Source organism: Bombina bombina, unplaced genomic scaffold (assembly GCF_027579735.1).
Source record: "Bombina bombina isolate aBomBom1 unplaced genomic scaffold, aBomBom1.pri scaffold_463, whole genome shotgun sequence".
Taxonomy (NCBI): domain Eukaryota; kingdom Metazoa; phylum Chordata; class Amphibia; order Anura; family Bombinatoridae; genus Bombina; species Bombina bombina.
The window spans coordinates 143,672-160,833 of NW_026512684.1; the positions used below are offsets into that span (position 1 = coordinate 143,672).

At 42.2% G+C, this 17,162-nt stretch overlaps 1 protein-coding gene across 1 annotated transcript in view; it reads left to right on the forward strand.

The window, feature by feature from the left end:
• The window catches only part of LOC128644497 (succinate dehydrogenase [ubiquinone] flavoprotein subunit, mitochondrial), a gene marked incomplete at its 3' end in the record, with an annotated part of 402,567 nt that overhangs the window by 133,148 nt on the left and 252,257 nt on the right, over positions 1-17,162 (forward strand). Inside the window, exons 4-5 of the mRNA XM_053697078.1 lie at positions 756-899; positions 7,978-8,142. Of these exons, the coding sequence (XP_053553053.1) occupies positions 756-899; positions 7,978-8,142 (309 nt within the window). The remainder of the gene's footprint in view (positions 1-755; positions 900-7,977; positions 8,143-17,162) is intronic.

A 17,162-nucleotide genomic window follows, 5' to 3' on the forward strand; every position in this document is an offset into this window, starting at 1 on the left:
ATTTGTGTTTCTCAACCCTCTCCAAAATGAAGATCTCTGTACCTAGAACACCAACCATAGCCCTTCTTCATGTAGGCTTACACACCCTCCCTAAACATCACTGCCTATTATGTATATTCCTCGTTTCCTCCATCAAAACTAACATTGCTAGGTCCTGGAAAAAGGAATTCCCACCAAAATAGTCTGAAATCCTGAACACAATGGCATACCTGCACACCATAGAAAAAGACATATTCCACTCACTTAACAAATCTGACATTTGAATTCACTTGGGCTAACTGGAAGGATAAGTATAATATTCTTTGGCAGCCATCCCTCACAACACAAGATGCCCTACCCAATAACTAACTGACTATGCCCTTCCCCCCACCCTTTATTATGCCCTTTGGCATGTTGACAGGACGAGGACTATACCCCCCCTCCCTCCTTTCCCCAGATATTCACAACTTGACTGTAATGTATCAATTTTCTTTGATTAAATTGTTTGTTTCAAAGCTCCCTTCCGATATTATAGAAGCGCTATAAATAGCATTAATGTTTCTGATAAAAACTAGCATTGGACCTGCATGTCCATACACCTCTTTTTTGTGTCTACTGGAGCAGGGGTCCGGCATGTCCCCAATTGTCACTTCAATTTATTTATTATTATATGTGTTTTTGTTTGTTCCTAAAACCCTAATAAAGAAAATATAAAAAATGTATGTGGGAATACAATTTTACATTAATTCCTTGTTTTCTTTTGGCTTTCTTTATAGGGTGGGATAAATGCAGCTTTAGGTAACATGGAAAAAGATAATTGGAGGTGGCACTTCTATGACACAGTAAAGGGCTCTGATTGGTTGGGTGATCAGGATGCCATCCATTATATGACTGAGCAAGCACCTGCTTCAGTTATTGAGGTGAGTACCTGTTTAATATTGTTTCACTACCAGCAATCAGAGTCTCAACTGCAAAACATAATTTATGCTTACCTGATAAATTCCTTTCTTCTGTAGTGTGATCAGTCCACGGGTCATCATTACTTCTGGGATATTACTCCTCCCCAACAGGAAGTGCAAGAGGATTCACCCAGCAGAGCTGCATATAGCTCCTCCCCTCTACGTCACTCCCAGTCATTCGACCAAGGACCAACGAGAAAGGAAAAGCCAAGGGTGAAGTGGTGACTGGAGTATAAATTAAAAAATATTTACCTGCCTTAAAAACAGGGCGGGCCGTGGACTGATCACACTACAGAAGAAAGGAATTTATCAGGTAAGCATAAATTATGTTTTCTTCTGTTAAGTGTGATCAGTCCACGGGTCATCATTACTTCTGGGATACCAATACCAAAGCAAAAGTACACGGATGACGGGAGGGATAGGCAGGCTCTTTATACAGAAGGAACCACTGCCTGAAGAACCTTTCTCCCAAAAATAGCCTCCGATGAAGCAAAAGTGTCAAATTTGTAAAATTTGGAAAAAGTATGAAGCGAAGACCAAGTTGCAGCCTTGCAAATCTGTTCAACAGAGGCCTCATTCTTGAAGGCCCAAGTGGAAGCCACAGCTCTAGTAGAATGAGCTGTAATTCTTTCAGGAGGCTGCTGTCCAGCAGTCTCATAAGCTAAACGAATTATGCTACGAAGCCAAAAAGAAAGAGAGGTAGCGGAAGCTTTTTGACCTCTCCTCTGCCCAGAGTAAATGACAAACAGAGAAGACGTTTGTCGAAATTCCTTAGTTGCCTGTAAGTAAAATTTTAGAGCACGGACTACATCCAGGTTGTGCAGTAGACGTTCCTTCTTTGAAGAAGGATTTGGGCATAAAGAAGGAACAACAATCTCTTGATTGATATTCCTGTTAGTAACTACCTTAGGTAAGAACCCAGGTTTAGTACGCAGGACTACCTTATCCGAATGAAAAATCAAATAAGGAGAATCACAATGTAAGGCTGATAATTCAGAGACTCTTCGAGCCGAGGAAATAGCCATTAAAAATAGAACTTTCCAAGATAACAACTTTATATCAATGGAATGAAGGGGTTCAAACGGAACGCCCTGTAAAACATTAAGAACAAGGTTTAAACTCCATGGTGGAGCAACAGTTTTAAACACAGGCTTAATTCTGGCCAAAGCCTGACAAAAAGCCTGGACGTCAGGAACTTCTGACAGACGTTTGTGTAACAGAATGGACAGAGCTGAGATCTGTCCCTTTAATGAACTAGCAGATAAACCCTGTTCTAAACCTTCTTGTAGAAAAGACAATATCCTAGGAATCCTAACCTTACTCCAAGAGTAACCTTTGGATTCACACCAATATAGGTATTTACGCCATATCTTATGGTAAATCTTTCTGGTAACAGGTTTCCTAGCCTGTATTAATGTATCAATAACTGACTCAGAAAATCCACGTCTTGATAAAATCAAGCGTTCAATTTCCAAGCAGTCAGCTTCAGAGAAGTTAGATTTTGATGTTTGAAGGGACCCTGTATCAGAAGGTCCTGTTTCAGAGGTAGAGACCAAGGTGGACAGGATGACATGTCCACCAGGTCTGCATACCAAGTCCTGCGTGGCCACGCAGGTGCTATTAGAATCACTGATGCTCTCTCTTGTTTGATTCTGGCAATCAATCGAGGAAGCAACGGGAAGGGTGGAAACACGTAAGCCATCCTGAAGTCCCAAGGTGCTGTCAGAGCATCTATCAGGACTGCTCCTGGATCCCTGGATCTGGACCCGTAACTAGGAAGCTTGGCGTTCTGTCGAGACGCCATGAGATCTATCTCTGGTTTGCCCCAACGTCGAAGTATTTGGGCAAAGACCCCCGGATGAAGTTCCCACTCCCCCGGATGAAAAGTCTGACGACTTAAGAAATCCGCCTCCCAGTTCTCCACTCCCGGGATGTGGATTGCTGACAGGTGGCAAGAGTGAGACTCTGCCCAGCAAATTATCTTTGATACTTCCATCATAGCTAGGGAGCTTCTTGTCCCTCCCTGATGGTTGATGTAAGCTACAGTCGTGATGTTGTCCGACTGAAACCTGATGAACCCCCGAGTTGTCAACTGGGGCCAAGCCAGGAGGGCATTGAGAACTGCTCTCAATTCCAGAATGTTTATTGGCAGGAGACTCTCCTCCTGACTCCATTGTCCCTGAGCCTTCAGAGAATTCCAGACGGCACCCCAACCTAGAAGGCTGGCGTCTGTTGTTACAATTGTCCAGTCTGGTCTGCTGAATGGCATCCCCCTGGACAGATGTGGCCGAGAAAGCCACCATAGAAGAGAATTTCTGGTCTCTTGATCCAGATTCAGAGAAGGGGATAAGTCTGAGTAATCCCCATTCCACTGACTTAGCATGCACAGTTGCAGTGGTCTGAGGTGTAAGCGTGCAAAGGGTACTATGTCCATTGCCGCTACCATTAAGCCGATTACCTCCATGCATTGAGCCACTGACGGGTGTTGAATGGAATGAAGGGTGCGGCAAGCACTTTGAAGTCTTGTTAGCCTGTCCTCTGTCAGGTAAATCTTCATTTCTACAGAATCTATAAGAGTCCCCAGGAAGGGAACTCTTGTGAGTGGAACGAGTGAACTTTTCTTTTCGTTCACCTTCCATCCATGTGACCTTAGAAATGCCAGCACTAACTCTGTATGAGACTTGGCAGTTTGAAAGCTTGAAGCTTGTATCAGAATGTCGTCTAGGTATGGAGCTACCGAGATTCCCCGCGGTCTTAGTACCGCCAGAAGAGCACCCAGAACCTTTGTGAAGATTCTTGGAGCTGTAGCCAATCCGAATGGAAGAGCCACAAACTGGTAATGCCTGTCTAGGAAGGCAAACCTTAGGTACCGATAATGATCTTTGTGAATCGGTATGTGAAGGTAAGCATCTTTTAAATCTACAGTGGTCATGTATTGACCCTCTTGGATCATAGGTAAAATTGTCCGAATAGTCTCCATCTTGAACGATGGAACTCTTAGGAATTTGTTTAGGATCTTTAAGTCCAGGATTGGTCTGAAAGTTCCCTCTTTTTTGGGAACCACAAACAGATTTGAGTAAAACCCCTGTCCCTGTTCCGATCGTGGAACTGGATGGATTACTCCCATTAACAAGAGCTCTCGTACGCAGCGTAGAAACGCCTCTTTCTTTGTCTGGATTGTTGACAATCTTGACAGATGAAATCTCTCTCTTGGAGGAGAGTATTTGAAGTCCAGAAGGTATCCCTGAGATATTATCTCTAGCGCCCAGGGATCCTGAACATCTCTTGCCCAAGCCTGGGCGAAGAGAGAAAGTCTGCCCCCCACTAGATCCGATCCCGGATCGGGGGCCCTCAATTCATGCTGTTTTAGGGGCAGCAGCAGGTTTCCTAGTCTGCTTGCCCTTGTTCCAGGACTGGTTAGGTTTCCAGCCTTGTCTGTAGCGAGCAACAGCTCCTTCCTGTTTTGGTGCAGAGGAAGTTGATGCTGCTCCTGCTTTGAAATTACGAAAGGAACGAAAATTAGACTGTCTAGTCTTGGCTTTGGCTTTGTCCTGAGGCAGGGCATGGCCTTTACCTCCTGTAATGTCAGCGATAATCTCTTTCAACCCGGGCCCGAATAAGGTCTGCCCTTTGAAAGGTATATTAAGCAATTTAGACTTAGAAGTAACATCAGCTGACCAGGATTTTAGCCACAGCGCCCTGCGTGCCTGAATGGCGAATCCTGAATTCTTCGCCGTAAGTTTAGTAAGATGTACTACGGCCTCCGAAATGAATGAATTAGCTAGTTTAAGGACTCTAAGCCTGTCCGTAATGTCGTCCAGAGTAGCTGAACCAATGTTCTCTTCCAGAGACTCAATCCAGAATGCCGCTGCAGCCGTGATCGGCGCAATACATGCAAGGGGTTGCAATATAAAACCTTGTTGAACAAACATTTTCTTAAGGTAACCCTCTAACTTTTTATCCATTGGATCTGAAAAAGCACAGCTATCCTCCACCGGGATAGTGGTACGCTTAGCTAAGGTAGAAACTGCTCCCTCCACCTTAGGGACCGTTTGCCATAAGTCCCTTGTGGTGGCGTCTATTGGAAACATTTTTCTAAATATCGGAGGGGGTGAGAACGGCACACCGGGTCTATCCCACTCCTTAGTAACAATTTCAGTAAGTCTCTTAGGTATAGGAAAAACCTCAGTACTCGTCGGTACCGCAAAATATTTATCCAACCTACACATTTTCTCTGGTATTGCAACTGTGTTACAATCATTCAGAGCCGCTAACACCTCCCCTAGTAATACACGGAGGTTTTCCAGTTTAAATTTAAAATTTGAAATATCTGAATCCAGTCTGTTTGGATCAGAACCGTCACCCACAGAATGAAGTTCTCCGTCCTCATGTTCTGCCACCTGTGATAATATTATCAGCGCACTCTGTTCTCACCCCAGAGTGATCACGCTTACCTCTTAGTTCTGGTAATTTAGCCAAAACCTCAGTCATAACAGTAGCCATATCCTGTAATGTGATTTGTAATGGCCGCCCAGATGTACTCGGCGCTACAATATCACGCACCTCCCTCTGAGCGGGAGATGTAGGTACTGACACGTGAGGCGAGTTAGTCGGCATAACTCTCCCCTCGTTGTTTGGTGAAATTTGTTCAATTTGTACAGATTGACTTTTATTTAAAGTAGCATCAATACAGTTAGTACATAAATTTCTATTGGGCTCCACTTTGGCATTGCAACAAATGACACAGGTATCATCCTCTGAATCAGACATGTTTAACACACTAGCAAATAAACTTGCAACTTGGAAATACAATTCAATTAGAATAATATTAAAACGTACTGTGCCTTTAAGAAGCACAGAAGATCTATGACAGTTGAAAATTAATAAATTGAAACAGTTATAGCCTCAATCCTTGTAAACAACACAACTTTAGCAAAGGTTTAATCCCATTAGCAAAGATAACAAATTCTGAAAGCAGGAAACAAATTACAGAATAAACGTTTTTTATCTCAGTCAAACTATAATTCTCACAGCTCTGCTGAGAGAAATTACCTCCCTCAAAATAAGTTTTGAAGACCCCTGAGCTCTGTAGAGATGAACCGGATCATGCAGGGAATACAATGAGTTGCTGACTGAAATATTTGATGCATAGTAAAAGCGCCAAAAAACGGCCCCTCCCCCTCACACACAGCAGTGAGGGAGAACAGAAACTGTCAGAAAAACAGATTAAGCAACTGCCAAGTGGAAAAATAGTGCCCAAACATTTATTCACACAGTACCTCAGCAAATGAAAACGATTTTACATTCCAGCAAAAACGTTAAACATAATCTCTAGTTATTAAACAGCTTTATGTATTTCTTACAGTGTAATTCTAGTGAAGTACCATTCCCCAGAATACTGAAGTGTAAAGTATACATACATGACATTATATCGGTATGGCAGGATTTTCTCATCAATTCCATTGTCAGAAAATAAAAACTGCTACATACCTCTATGCAGATTCATCTGCCCGCTGTCCCCTGATCTGAAGTTTACCTCACTCCTCAGATGGCCGAGAACAGCAATATGATCGTAACTACTCCGGCTAAAATCATAGCAAAACTCTGGTAGATTCTTCTTCAAACTCTGCCAGAGAGGTAATAACACACTCCGGTGCTATTTTAAAATAACAAACTTTTGATTGAAGATATAAAACTAAGTATAATCACCATAGTCCTCTCACACATCCTATCTAGTCGTTGGGTGCAAGAGAATGACTGGGAGTGACGTAGAGGGGAGGAGCTATATGCAGCTCTGCTGGGTGAATCCTCTTGCACTTCCTGTTGGGGAGGAGTAATATCCCAGAAGTAATGATGACCCGTGGACTGATCACACTTAACAGAAGAAAAGTATTTTTTTTCACTAGATGAATCCCTTTTAATTTTATTTCAGATTTTAGTAAACATACCCTTGTTGTTTTATGCAAGTAGCGTGTAAAAATTGCCTTTTATATGTTGCATAGACATTGGGCCCATTTATCATATGTCTGTCGGACCTGCGGATCAGGTCCGACAGACATCGCTGAATGCGCTCTCCGTAGTCAGCATTGCACCAGCAGCTTACAAGAGCTGCTGGTACAAGCCGCCCCCTGCAGACTCGCAGCAATCGGCCACCAGCAAGGGGGTGTCAATCAACCCGATCGTATTCGATCGGGTTGAATTCCGGCGATTCCTGTCCGCCTCATCAGAGCAGGCTCGCCAGAAACACGGGGCCTCAAGCTCCATTCGGAGCTTGATAGATAGGCCCCATGCCGCCCCCTGCAGATCCCGCCGCTAGCAGGGGGTGTCAATCAACCCGATCATATTCGATCGGGTTGATTGGCTCGCCGGAAACACGGGGCATCAAGCTCCATACAGAGCTTGATAAATATGCCCCAATAACTCAATTGGTATTTTTGGTATAACAAAGGTTTCCAAACCTTTAAGTGATATGACCTCTTAAAAAAAATCAGTGCATAAAATGAATTACTTAAAAGCAAACTGTACTGAAAATCATTCATCAACAGCAACATTTAAACAATTTTGAATGTAATCTTCAAACAAATCCTGATAATGCTTATTTGACTGACCATGAGCATTTAAACCTAAGAACTAATGAGCCATATCAGCAAGTACACAACTGACACAGCTATATTAGTTTTAAGTTAAATATAAACAGCTTTTATTTCACATTCTAAGTACAGTATCCAGTTACTGCAAAGCTTATAATTGTCACGTTTACATGATAATCAGGTAACAAACACATCCACATTAGAGAGATATTTTATAACCAGTTTATGAACAATTTTAATGATGAAAGCTGTGAGTTTTTGTGATGGGCTCTAAATCTTTTTTATTACCACACAGAATATTCTCAGATAATACCAATCTGTTATGGTACTCTGGCTAAAAACCTCTGACCTATGCATCTTTAGTAATTTGACAGCATAGTTTAAGAAGTCCCTTTTAATGTAATAGTCTCTTATTATAACTGCTGGTATCTCTCTTTTTTATGGCATAGCTGGAAAACTATGGGGTGCCTTTCAGCAGAACAGATAGTGGGAAGATCTATCAAAGAGCTTTTGCAGGGCAGAGCCTCAAGTATGGAAAAGGTGGGCAGGCTCATCGTACATGCTGTGTGGCAGACCGGACTGGACATTCAATGCTGCATACTTTATATGGGAGGGTAAGAATACATGTTAAAGGATAATCAGCTCATTACCATTATTTATTGTAGCAGTAAGACAATTTCTGAACAGTTTAAGGGACTGTACACATAGATTAATATAAAATGTTTTATTTTATGTAGTAAAACAATTTTGTAGTATATTTTCACAATGTTTGTATGCTTCCTTTTCATGTAAATTCAAAGGGACAGTAAAGTTAAAATTAAGGTTTGTGATTCAGACAGAGCCTGCATTTTTTAAACAACTTTCCAGTTGACTTCCATTATCAAATTTGCTTTGTTCACTTGATATCCTTTGTTGAAGAGTAGGCTCAGGAGCAGTAATGCACTAGTGGTAGCTAGATTCAGCCAATGACAAGAGGCATATACTTGCAGCCACCAATCACCAGTTAGCTCCCAGTGGTGCATTACAGCTCCTGAGCCTACAGAGGAATACTTTTCATCAAAGGATACCAAAGAAGAAAGCAAATTTAATAACAGTTATATATTGTAAAGTTGTTTCAAATTGCATGCTGTCAGAATCATGAAAGTTTAATTTTGACTTCACTGTTCTTTTAACACTGACTATTGTGGATTTTTAAACCTCAGAACTGGAAATGCACACCACAGACTTATTAAGACTAGCCCTGCTACATATAAGTTGGTAAAAGTGCCTCAGCATAGATAATTAGTTAAAAAATACAAAACAATAAAGTTTTCACTAATATAACGACCACAAGCTAGCCTTATCTACTCTAGTAACAAGACCATGTTGGCTCCTCCAAATAAGGCAAGTAGCTGGGATAAATGTAGCTATTGAAAAACATTTGCAGCAAACACTGTATTCAATTGTTTTTAAAATGTTTATACTTGACTGATATGTTTTATAGTAAGAGAACAGACATATGTTGTAATTAAAAAGTTTTAGTGTTCTTATACAGTGAGTTAGAAAATGGATGTAGGTTTTAGAAGATGAACTTTGAGTCATTTGTGTTTAGGAAAAAAGGTGACATGTGACATGTGCAAAACACACAAAACCTGAATATTTTCAACATGTCGTGTATAGAAAATTACCCTGAATCTTTAAAAAAAAAAAAAACCTTACTTGCCTACTGTGGGCGCGATCCGATATAGATCGTAGTTTTCGGCGCAAGCGAGGTAACCCGCGTCGCCCGCAGTTTCAGCTCGCAACTCGAGCTATCCAATATTCACCGCCGTCAGATGCTAAACTGGCGTAAGTCAGAAAAACCGACGAGCAGGCAAAATGTGCGCAAATACACCTTTTAGTCGTCGCAAGTACTTGCGCCTGTATTTTGTTCACGTAAAGTCTCAATAAAGTGTAGTTTTATGCAAATTAGCCTACGACTCGTAAAAAATAACGCCAGTTCTAAGAGATGCGCCACGTAATGACGAGATTCAAAAATCATACTTAAACACCTGCGCAGCCGCCATTTCTTTAGTGTGTTTGGTTGGTTCTTGGAGCTACAGCACACTACAGCGAGTATAGAGATTAGTGGTAAGAGTAGTGAGAAAGGAGCATTTCATCAAGTTAGTTAGGTCGGATTGTTGGATTGTTAAGCCAGTACATTTACTTACACTTTTTTTCATATTGCACACATTTTGCATACACACATATACAAAATACACAACACTTTTTTTTGATAACACCCAACACTTTTTATTTATCTTTTACAGTTTGAAAGGCTGAGTGTCTGGTTGTGATTGTGTGTGATTGAAGTGGGAGTGAGTGTGAGTGTGTGAGTGTGTGTAGTGTGAGGATGTCAGGGAGAGATAGGGCTGGGGGGAGGAGGGAAGGGGAGTCGCAGGGAGAGGATTATGTACAGGAGGAGCAGCAGGGTCCCCGTCAGGGAGTGAGCGGAGTGGGGAGAGGGAGAGCCAGAAGGGAGGATGGGAGTGGGGTTGCCCCAAGGCCAGGCACACTGAGAAGAGGGATAGAGGGTGCACATGGGGATAGAAGGGGGGAGGAGGGAGAGGATAGGGAGGAACCCACACCAGGGACATCCCAGGGAGGGAGCCAGGCAGCTCAGGACGAGGAGCGTATGAGGTGTCCGAATTTCAGTTTTGCCGAAAACCTCTCTCTAGTCCAGGCTGTCCTGGAGAACCATAATGCCCTCTTTGGACAAGAGAAGGGCAAAGGAGTTGCCCGTAGGCGTAAAGATGCTTGGCAGAAGGTGGTGGAGGCCGTCAATGGTGTGTCCCAACAGAGGAGGAATGTGGACGGCCTAAAGAAGAGGTGGAATGATTGCAAGAGGAGAGTCAAGGAGAGGATGGGCCAGGAAGCAATCTCCCAGAGGGCAACAGGAGGTGGGCCTCACTATGAGGCCGAATACAATGAGTGGCAGGAGCTCATTTGTAGGTCCCTGAGCCTCACAGCAGTCCGTGGACTTCCAGGGGCTCGTGACTCAGGGACTGCAACATCAGCACAGCATGCTGGTGAGTAACATCCCACACACTAGTATTATATGTATTTGAGTTATAACATCCTATATTGTCACACATTCATGTACACAATGAGGATCATGGTATTTTGATTACTAACAACTAAATATACAATGAGATTTCACATTAAAGGGACATGAAACACAAAGAATTTATTTCATTATTCAGATAGAGAATACAGTTTTAAACAACATCAAAATTTACTTCCATTATCTATTTTTAATTATTATTTTGATAATCTTAGTTTATTAAATATCAATGCACATGGGTGAGGCAATCACACGAGGCATTGATGTACAGCCACCAATCAGCAGCTTCTGAGCCTATCTAGAAATGCATTTCAGCTAAGAATATCAAGATAATGAAGCATATTAGCTACTGGAAGTAAATTACAAGTTTTTTAAAATTCCATGCTTGGCTAGCTGAATCATGAAATAATAAATATGGTTTGCATGTCCATTTAATGCTACTTAACACATTGAAAATCATGATATGAGGTAGAATAGTGAAATACTAACATGTCTCAGAGTAACACAGGCCACAAGCCACATGTAGACCTTTCAGTAAATGGACACCATAGTCATCACAACCATAGTGTCACTTAAAGAACACATTTTCTCCATCACTGACATGTACACAGAACTATTGTATGAAACACATACATGTATAATTTAAATATTACAAACCCTCATATCACAAATCTCAATGTGCACATGCATGTTATAGAGTTTGACATGAGAATGTGGATAGGCCCTAGCATGTAAATTGTATGCCCACATGGATAGATATCTGACTGTACTAATCCCTCTCATCATTTGACTCCTCCACAGAACCTCCAGTCACCAGGGTGCCTACGCCCATGAATCCCCCAACACCGGTTCAAACTATATGTCCACCTCAACCACCGGTACAGATAATACAGCAGGAGTATGCCAGGCATGACATGGCTTGGACTGCCTCAATAGAGAATCCACATATCATGCCGCCTGCATTAGAGGAGGATACCTGGCAGGAGCCCTGGCACGAGGAATATTCCTTTGGCTTGGAGGGGGAGCCCCGCCAGCCCCGAAGGGTAGATGTATTTACCCCCCCCAAGAATATCATGGCACTACAGGAGTATACCAGCAGGCTGAGTGGATGCACACCAGCGGCCATTGGGACTATCGGTCCATCCCGACATCTGGACCATCATCATCAGTTGGAAGGGCTCCACCAACTGTAATCCATCGCCCTGCACCTCCAGCTCATATTCCTGTGGCTGCACCTCCAGCTGAGATATCTGTTCCTGCACGTCCAGCTGAGGTTGTTGTTCCGGCACCTCCAGCTGCTGTTTTTGTTCCGGCACCTCCAACTGAGGTTGTTGTTCCTGCACCTCCAGCTGCTGTTTTTGTTCCGGCACCTCCAACTGAGGTTGTTGTTCCTGCACCTCCAGCTGCTGTTTTTGTTCCGGCACCTCCAACTGAGGTTGTTGTTCCTGCACCTCCAGCTGCTGTTTTTGTTCCGGCACCTCCAACTGAGGTTGTTGTTCCTGCACCTCCAGCTGCTGTTTTTGTTCCGGCACCTCCAACTGAGGTTGTTGTTCCGGCACCTCCAACTGAGGTTGTTGTTCCGGCACCTCCAACTGAGGTTGTTGTTCCTGCACCTCCAGCTGAGGTTGTTGTTCCTGCACCTCCAGCTGAGGAACACGTAATTGAAACAGTGCCTATTGTCCCTGCTGCTGAAGAGCCCATGGATCAATTGAGTTCCGCCATGGGTGACGAATATATCTCACTACAGAGGAGGCAAACATTGACCTGTGAGACTCTAACGGCAACGTGTCAAAGAATGCAGAGGGAACAACACAGGTTCCATAGAAGCCAACAGCGTTTGCAACAGAGATCAAATGAGCTGCAAAGGGACATGGCAGCATCTGTATCAGCTATGGTCCAAAACCAAAACCAAATGCTGCGAGTCATATCGGACATGCAAATACAGAGTGACCAAAGATGGAGGGAACAGAACCAACTGTTGGGGGCTTTGGTGGAGCATTTCACCCAACAGCAGGACATGGCATCAAGTATCTCCTCTGTGACCAGCACTCCTACTGGATCCACACAACCCAGGAGAGGCAGAAGACCCACACCAGGCCCCTCATCTAAGAGGCCTAAAAAAAAAAAATATTATTCTATTTCATTGAAAATCTTGTCCTCTGTTATTTACTATCTAATTGTCATCCACATCCATGTGAGTTGTGTTTTAGTACAGTAATATTGGTAAAACATATAATAATACCTGTGTTGAAATGGACCAAAAAGGTATTATTATAATGTTTATGACATATTCCTGCTCAATAAACAACATCACATGGTTGTGTCTCAACGGTACATATAGTAATATTAACTTCTAAGATGTACATCAAGGTTTCTCACATCCAATATAAATTGACACGTTGGTATATATAACTAATAATGTATTTAAAGAAGGTGTGAACATAAGGTATAAATATCCATTATCCTCATTCTTAATGATAGTGAACTAAACATGAATGAAACAAATTATAAATATACAGTAATTAGGGTTGTTAAAGGGACATGAAAGCAAATATTTTTACTTCATGATTTTGAAGGAGAAGATAATTCCAAAAAGAAATTATAATTTCATTCTATTATTTATGTTGCTTCATTCTATTGATATTCTTTGCTGAAAACCATATCGAGATATGCTTGGTAGCTGATGATTAGTAGCTGTATATAGATGCCTCCTGCGATTTCTTCACTGTGTGCATTTCTATGTCTTCATTAAAGTATATCTAAATAAATAATGAAAATAGGTAATTGATTTAAATTATAAGGTTTTTACAAATTATCTTCTCTATCCTTAATCATGAAACAATATGTTTGGGTATAGTGTCCCTTTAAGGGAAGGGGGTTGGGATGTAGTAGTTTCACTTACATGCAGTGGAAATCCAAAGTTTTAAATTCTGCAAGACATGATATATACACATGCAATGGTTGGTGAGGTACTGTCAAACATCATAATACATGTGAATGTTACGGTTTACTGTACTTATGAATAAGTAACTTACAGGTGAAGTATTCCCGGATGACATAATCCCTCACTTCATTCCCCCTCAGTGTCCCCCTGTCCACATCCTCAAGTACAGGAACCAGCTGCTGCTGCTGCTCTGGGTCAATGTCCCCCAACAAACGTGTGTCCACAGCAATGTTGTGTAGAATACAGCAAGCATTGACAATGGAACACACTTTGTTGGGGTTATACTGTAGTGCTCCGCCTGTAACATCCAGACACCTGAACCTGGTTTTTAATAGGCCAAAGCTCCTTTCAATGACATTCCTTGTTCTTATGTGTGCCTCCTGGTACCTGAGTTGTGGCTCCGTAATGGGGTGCACCAAGGGGGTTAATAGCCATGGTCTGCAGCTGTACCCTGCGTCACCTGTCATGTAACATATGTGTTTGGATTACTACAGGTACATCATGTGCTTTAAAGGGACACAACATGAATCACATATAAAAGATAGATTTAATAAAAACATTAATGGAAGTAATCAGGATAGTTAATTAAAATTAAAAGGCCTATCTGAATAATGGAAGTGCAATTTATACTAGACTGTCCATTTAATAAGAACCTGCAATTGTTAGCAGCTTGATAATTAACTTAGATTAGATCATTTTCTCCATTCTATAGATAACTTTTGATGACAAGCATATTAGATATGCTCAATAGCTGCTGATTGGTGGCTGCACATAGAAGCCTCATATGATTGGCTCATATATGTGAATTAGAAATTTAAAAAAAAAAGATATTTAAAGAATGAATAAAATGATATAAGAGAAGTGAATTGTAATGCTGTTTAACCCCTTAATGACCGAGGACGTGCAGGGTACGTCCTCAAAAAAAAAGGCAGTTAACGCCTGAGGACGTACCCTGCACGTCCTCGGTGTGGAAAGCAGCTGGAAGCGATCCTGCTCGCTTCCAGCTGCTTTCCGGTTATTGCAGTGATGCCTCGATATGGAGGCATCCTGCAATAACCTTAGATGGCCATCCGATGCAGAGAGAGCCACTCTGTGGCCCTCTCTGCACCGGACATCGATGGCCGGTATCGTTGGTGGGTGGGAGCCGGTGTGGGAGGTGGGTGGCGGCCATCGATGGCCCTTGTCATGTGGAGGGGGGCGGGATCGTGGGCGTGCAAGTCCGGGCGCGCGCGGGGGCGCGCGCACGTGCACGAGGGGGCGCGCGCGGGGGCGCGCCGGGGCAGGGACCGGGTGGGGACCGCTGCACTACAGAAAAAAATGTGTCCCAAAATAAAAGTGGGACAAGTAATTTTAAAAAAAAACACCTTATTCGGTATTTAGGTGGTGGGGGTTGGTCGGGGGGGGGGGGGGGGGGGGGGGGTGGGGGGAAATAACAAAAAATAAAAATTAAATAAATATTTGATTGTGAAAAATGGGTACTGGCAGACAGCTGCCAGTACCCAAGATGGCCCCCAATAAGGCAGAGGGGGAGGCTTAGAGAGCTGTTTTGGGGGGGATCAGGGAGGTTGGGGGCTAAGGGGGATCCTAAACACAGCATATGTAAATATGCTTTTTTTTTTTTTCTTTTTAAAAAAAAAAAAATCTTTTATTTTAGTACTGGCAGACTTTCTGCCAGTACTTAAGATGGCGGGGACAATAGTGGGGTGGGGGAGGGAAGGGAGCTGTTTGGGAGGGATCAGGGGGTGGGATGTGTCAGGTGGGAGGCTGAACTCTACACTAAAGCTAAAATTAACCCTGCAAGCTCCCTACACACTACCTAATTAACCCCTTCACTGCTAGCCATAATACACGTGTGATGCGCAGCAGCATTTAGCGACTTTCTAATTACCAAAAAGCAACGCCAAAGTCATATATGTCTGCTATTTCTGAACAAAGGGCATCCCAGAGAAGCATTTACAACCATTTGTGCCATAATTGCACAAGCTGTTTGTAAATAATTTCAGTGAGAAACCTAAAATTGTGAAAAAATTAACGTTTTTTTTAATTTGATCGCATTTGGCGGTGAAATGGTGGCATGAAATATACCAAAATGGGCCTATATCAATACTTGGGGTTGTCTACTACACTACACTAAAGCTAAAATTAACCCTAGAAGCTCCCTACATGCTCCCTAATTAACCCCTTCACTGCTGGGCATAATACGCGTATTTTGCGCAGGGGCATTTAGCAGCCTTCTAATTACCAAAAAGCAAAGCCAAAGCCATATATGTCTGCTATTTCTGAACAAAGGGGATCCCAGAGAAGCATTTACAACCATTTATGCTATAATTGCATAAGTTGTTTGTAAATAATTTCAGTGAGAAACCTAAAGTTTGTGAAAATATTTGTGAAAAAGTGAAAAAAAATTTTTATTTGATCGCATTTGGCGGTGAAATGGTGGCATGAAATATACCAAAATGGGCCTAGATCAATACTTTGGGATGTCTTCTAAAAAAAAATATATACATGTCAAGGGATATTTAGGTATTCCTGACAGATATCAGTGTTCCAATGTAACTAGCGCTAATTTTGAAAAAAAGTGGTTTGGAAATAGCAAAGTGCTACTTGTATTTATGGCCCTATAACTTGCAAAAAAAGCAAAGAACATGTAAACATTGGGTATTTCTAAACTCAGGACAAAATTTAGAAACTATTTAGCATGGGTGTTTTTTGGTGGTTGTAGATGTGTAACAGATTTTGGGGGTCAAAGTTAGAAAAAATGTGTTTTTTTCCATTTTTTCCTCATATTTTATAATGTTTTTTATAGTAAATTATAAGATATGATGAAAATTATGGTATCTTTTGAAAGTCAATTTAATGGCGAGAAAAACGGTATATAATATGTGTGGGTACAGTAAATGAGTAAGAGGAAAATTACAGCTAAACACAAACACCGCAAAAATGTAAAAATAGCCTTGGTCCCAAACGGACAGAAAATGGAAAAGTGCTGCGGTCATTAAGGGGTTAACATTGTATTCTCTATCTGACACATGAGATGACAATATGTGTTTAGTGTCCCTTTATTAGAAATATACAGACAGAATGAAGGTACTCACCAAGCAGCCATCCTCCTGAAAGTGTTCCATTTTCAAACATATTGAATAAGGAGGTCTGGCGTAGGATGTAGGAATCATGTGCACTCCCTGGGAAGCCTGCATACACATGTAAGAATTTCAGATTGATATCGCAGACCATCTGGCAATTCAATGAGTGAAACCCTTTCCTGTTAATATAGAGGATTGTCTCCTCATGTGGGGCCACAATACGCACATGTGTGCAATCAATTGCCCCCATGACATTAGGAATACCCCCCAGTCGATAGAAGCCTTGTTTAAGACGGTTCCATTCCTGGGGGGTATGGGGGAAATGAATGTATCGTTGTGTCTGGTTATCTAGAGCAGTCAGAACCTCCCCTAGAATCCTGGAGAAGGTAGACTGCGCTAGGCCAGACACAAGCCCCTCTGTTGACTGGTATGAGCCAGTTGCCAGGAAGTGTACAACACACAACAGCTTCTGCATACCAGTCAGAGCTCGGTTCCTATACGCTTGAGGGTCAATTTCATCCTTCA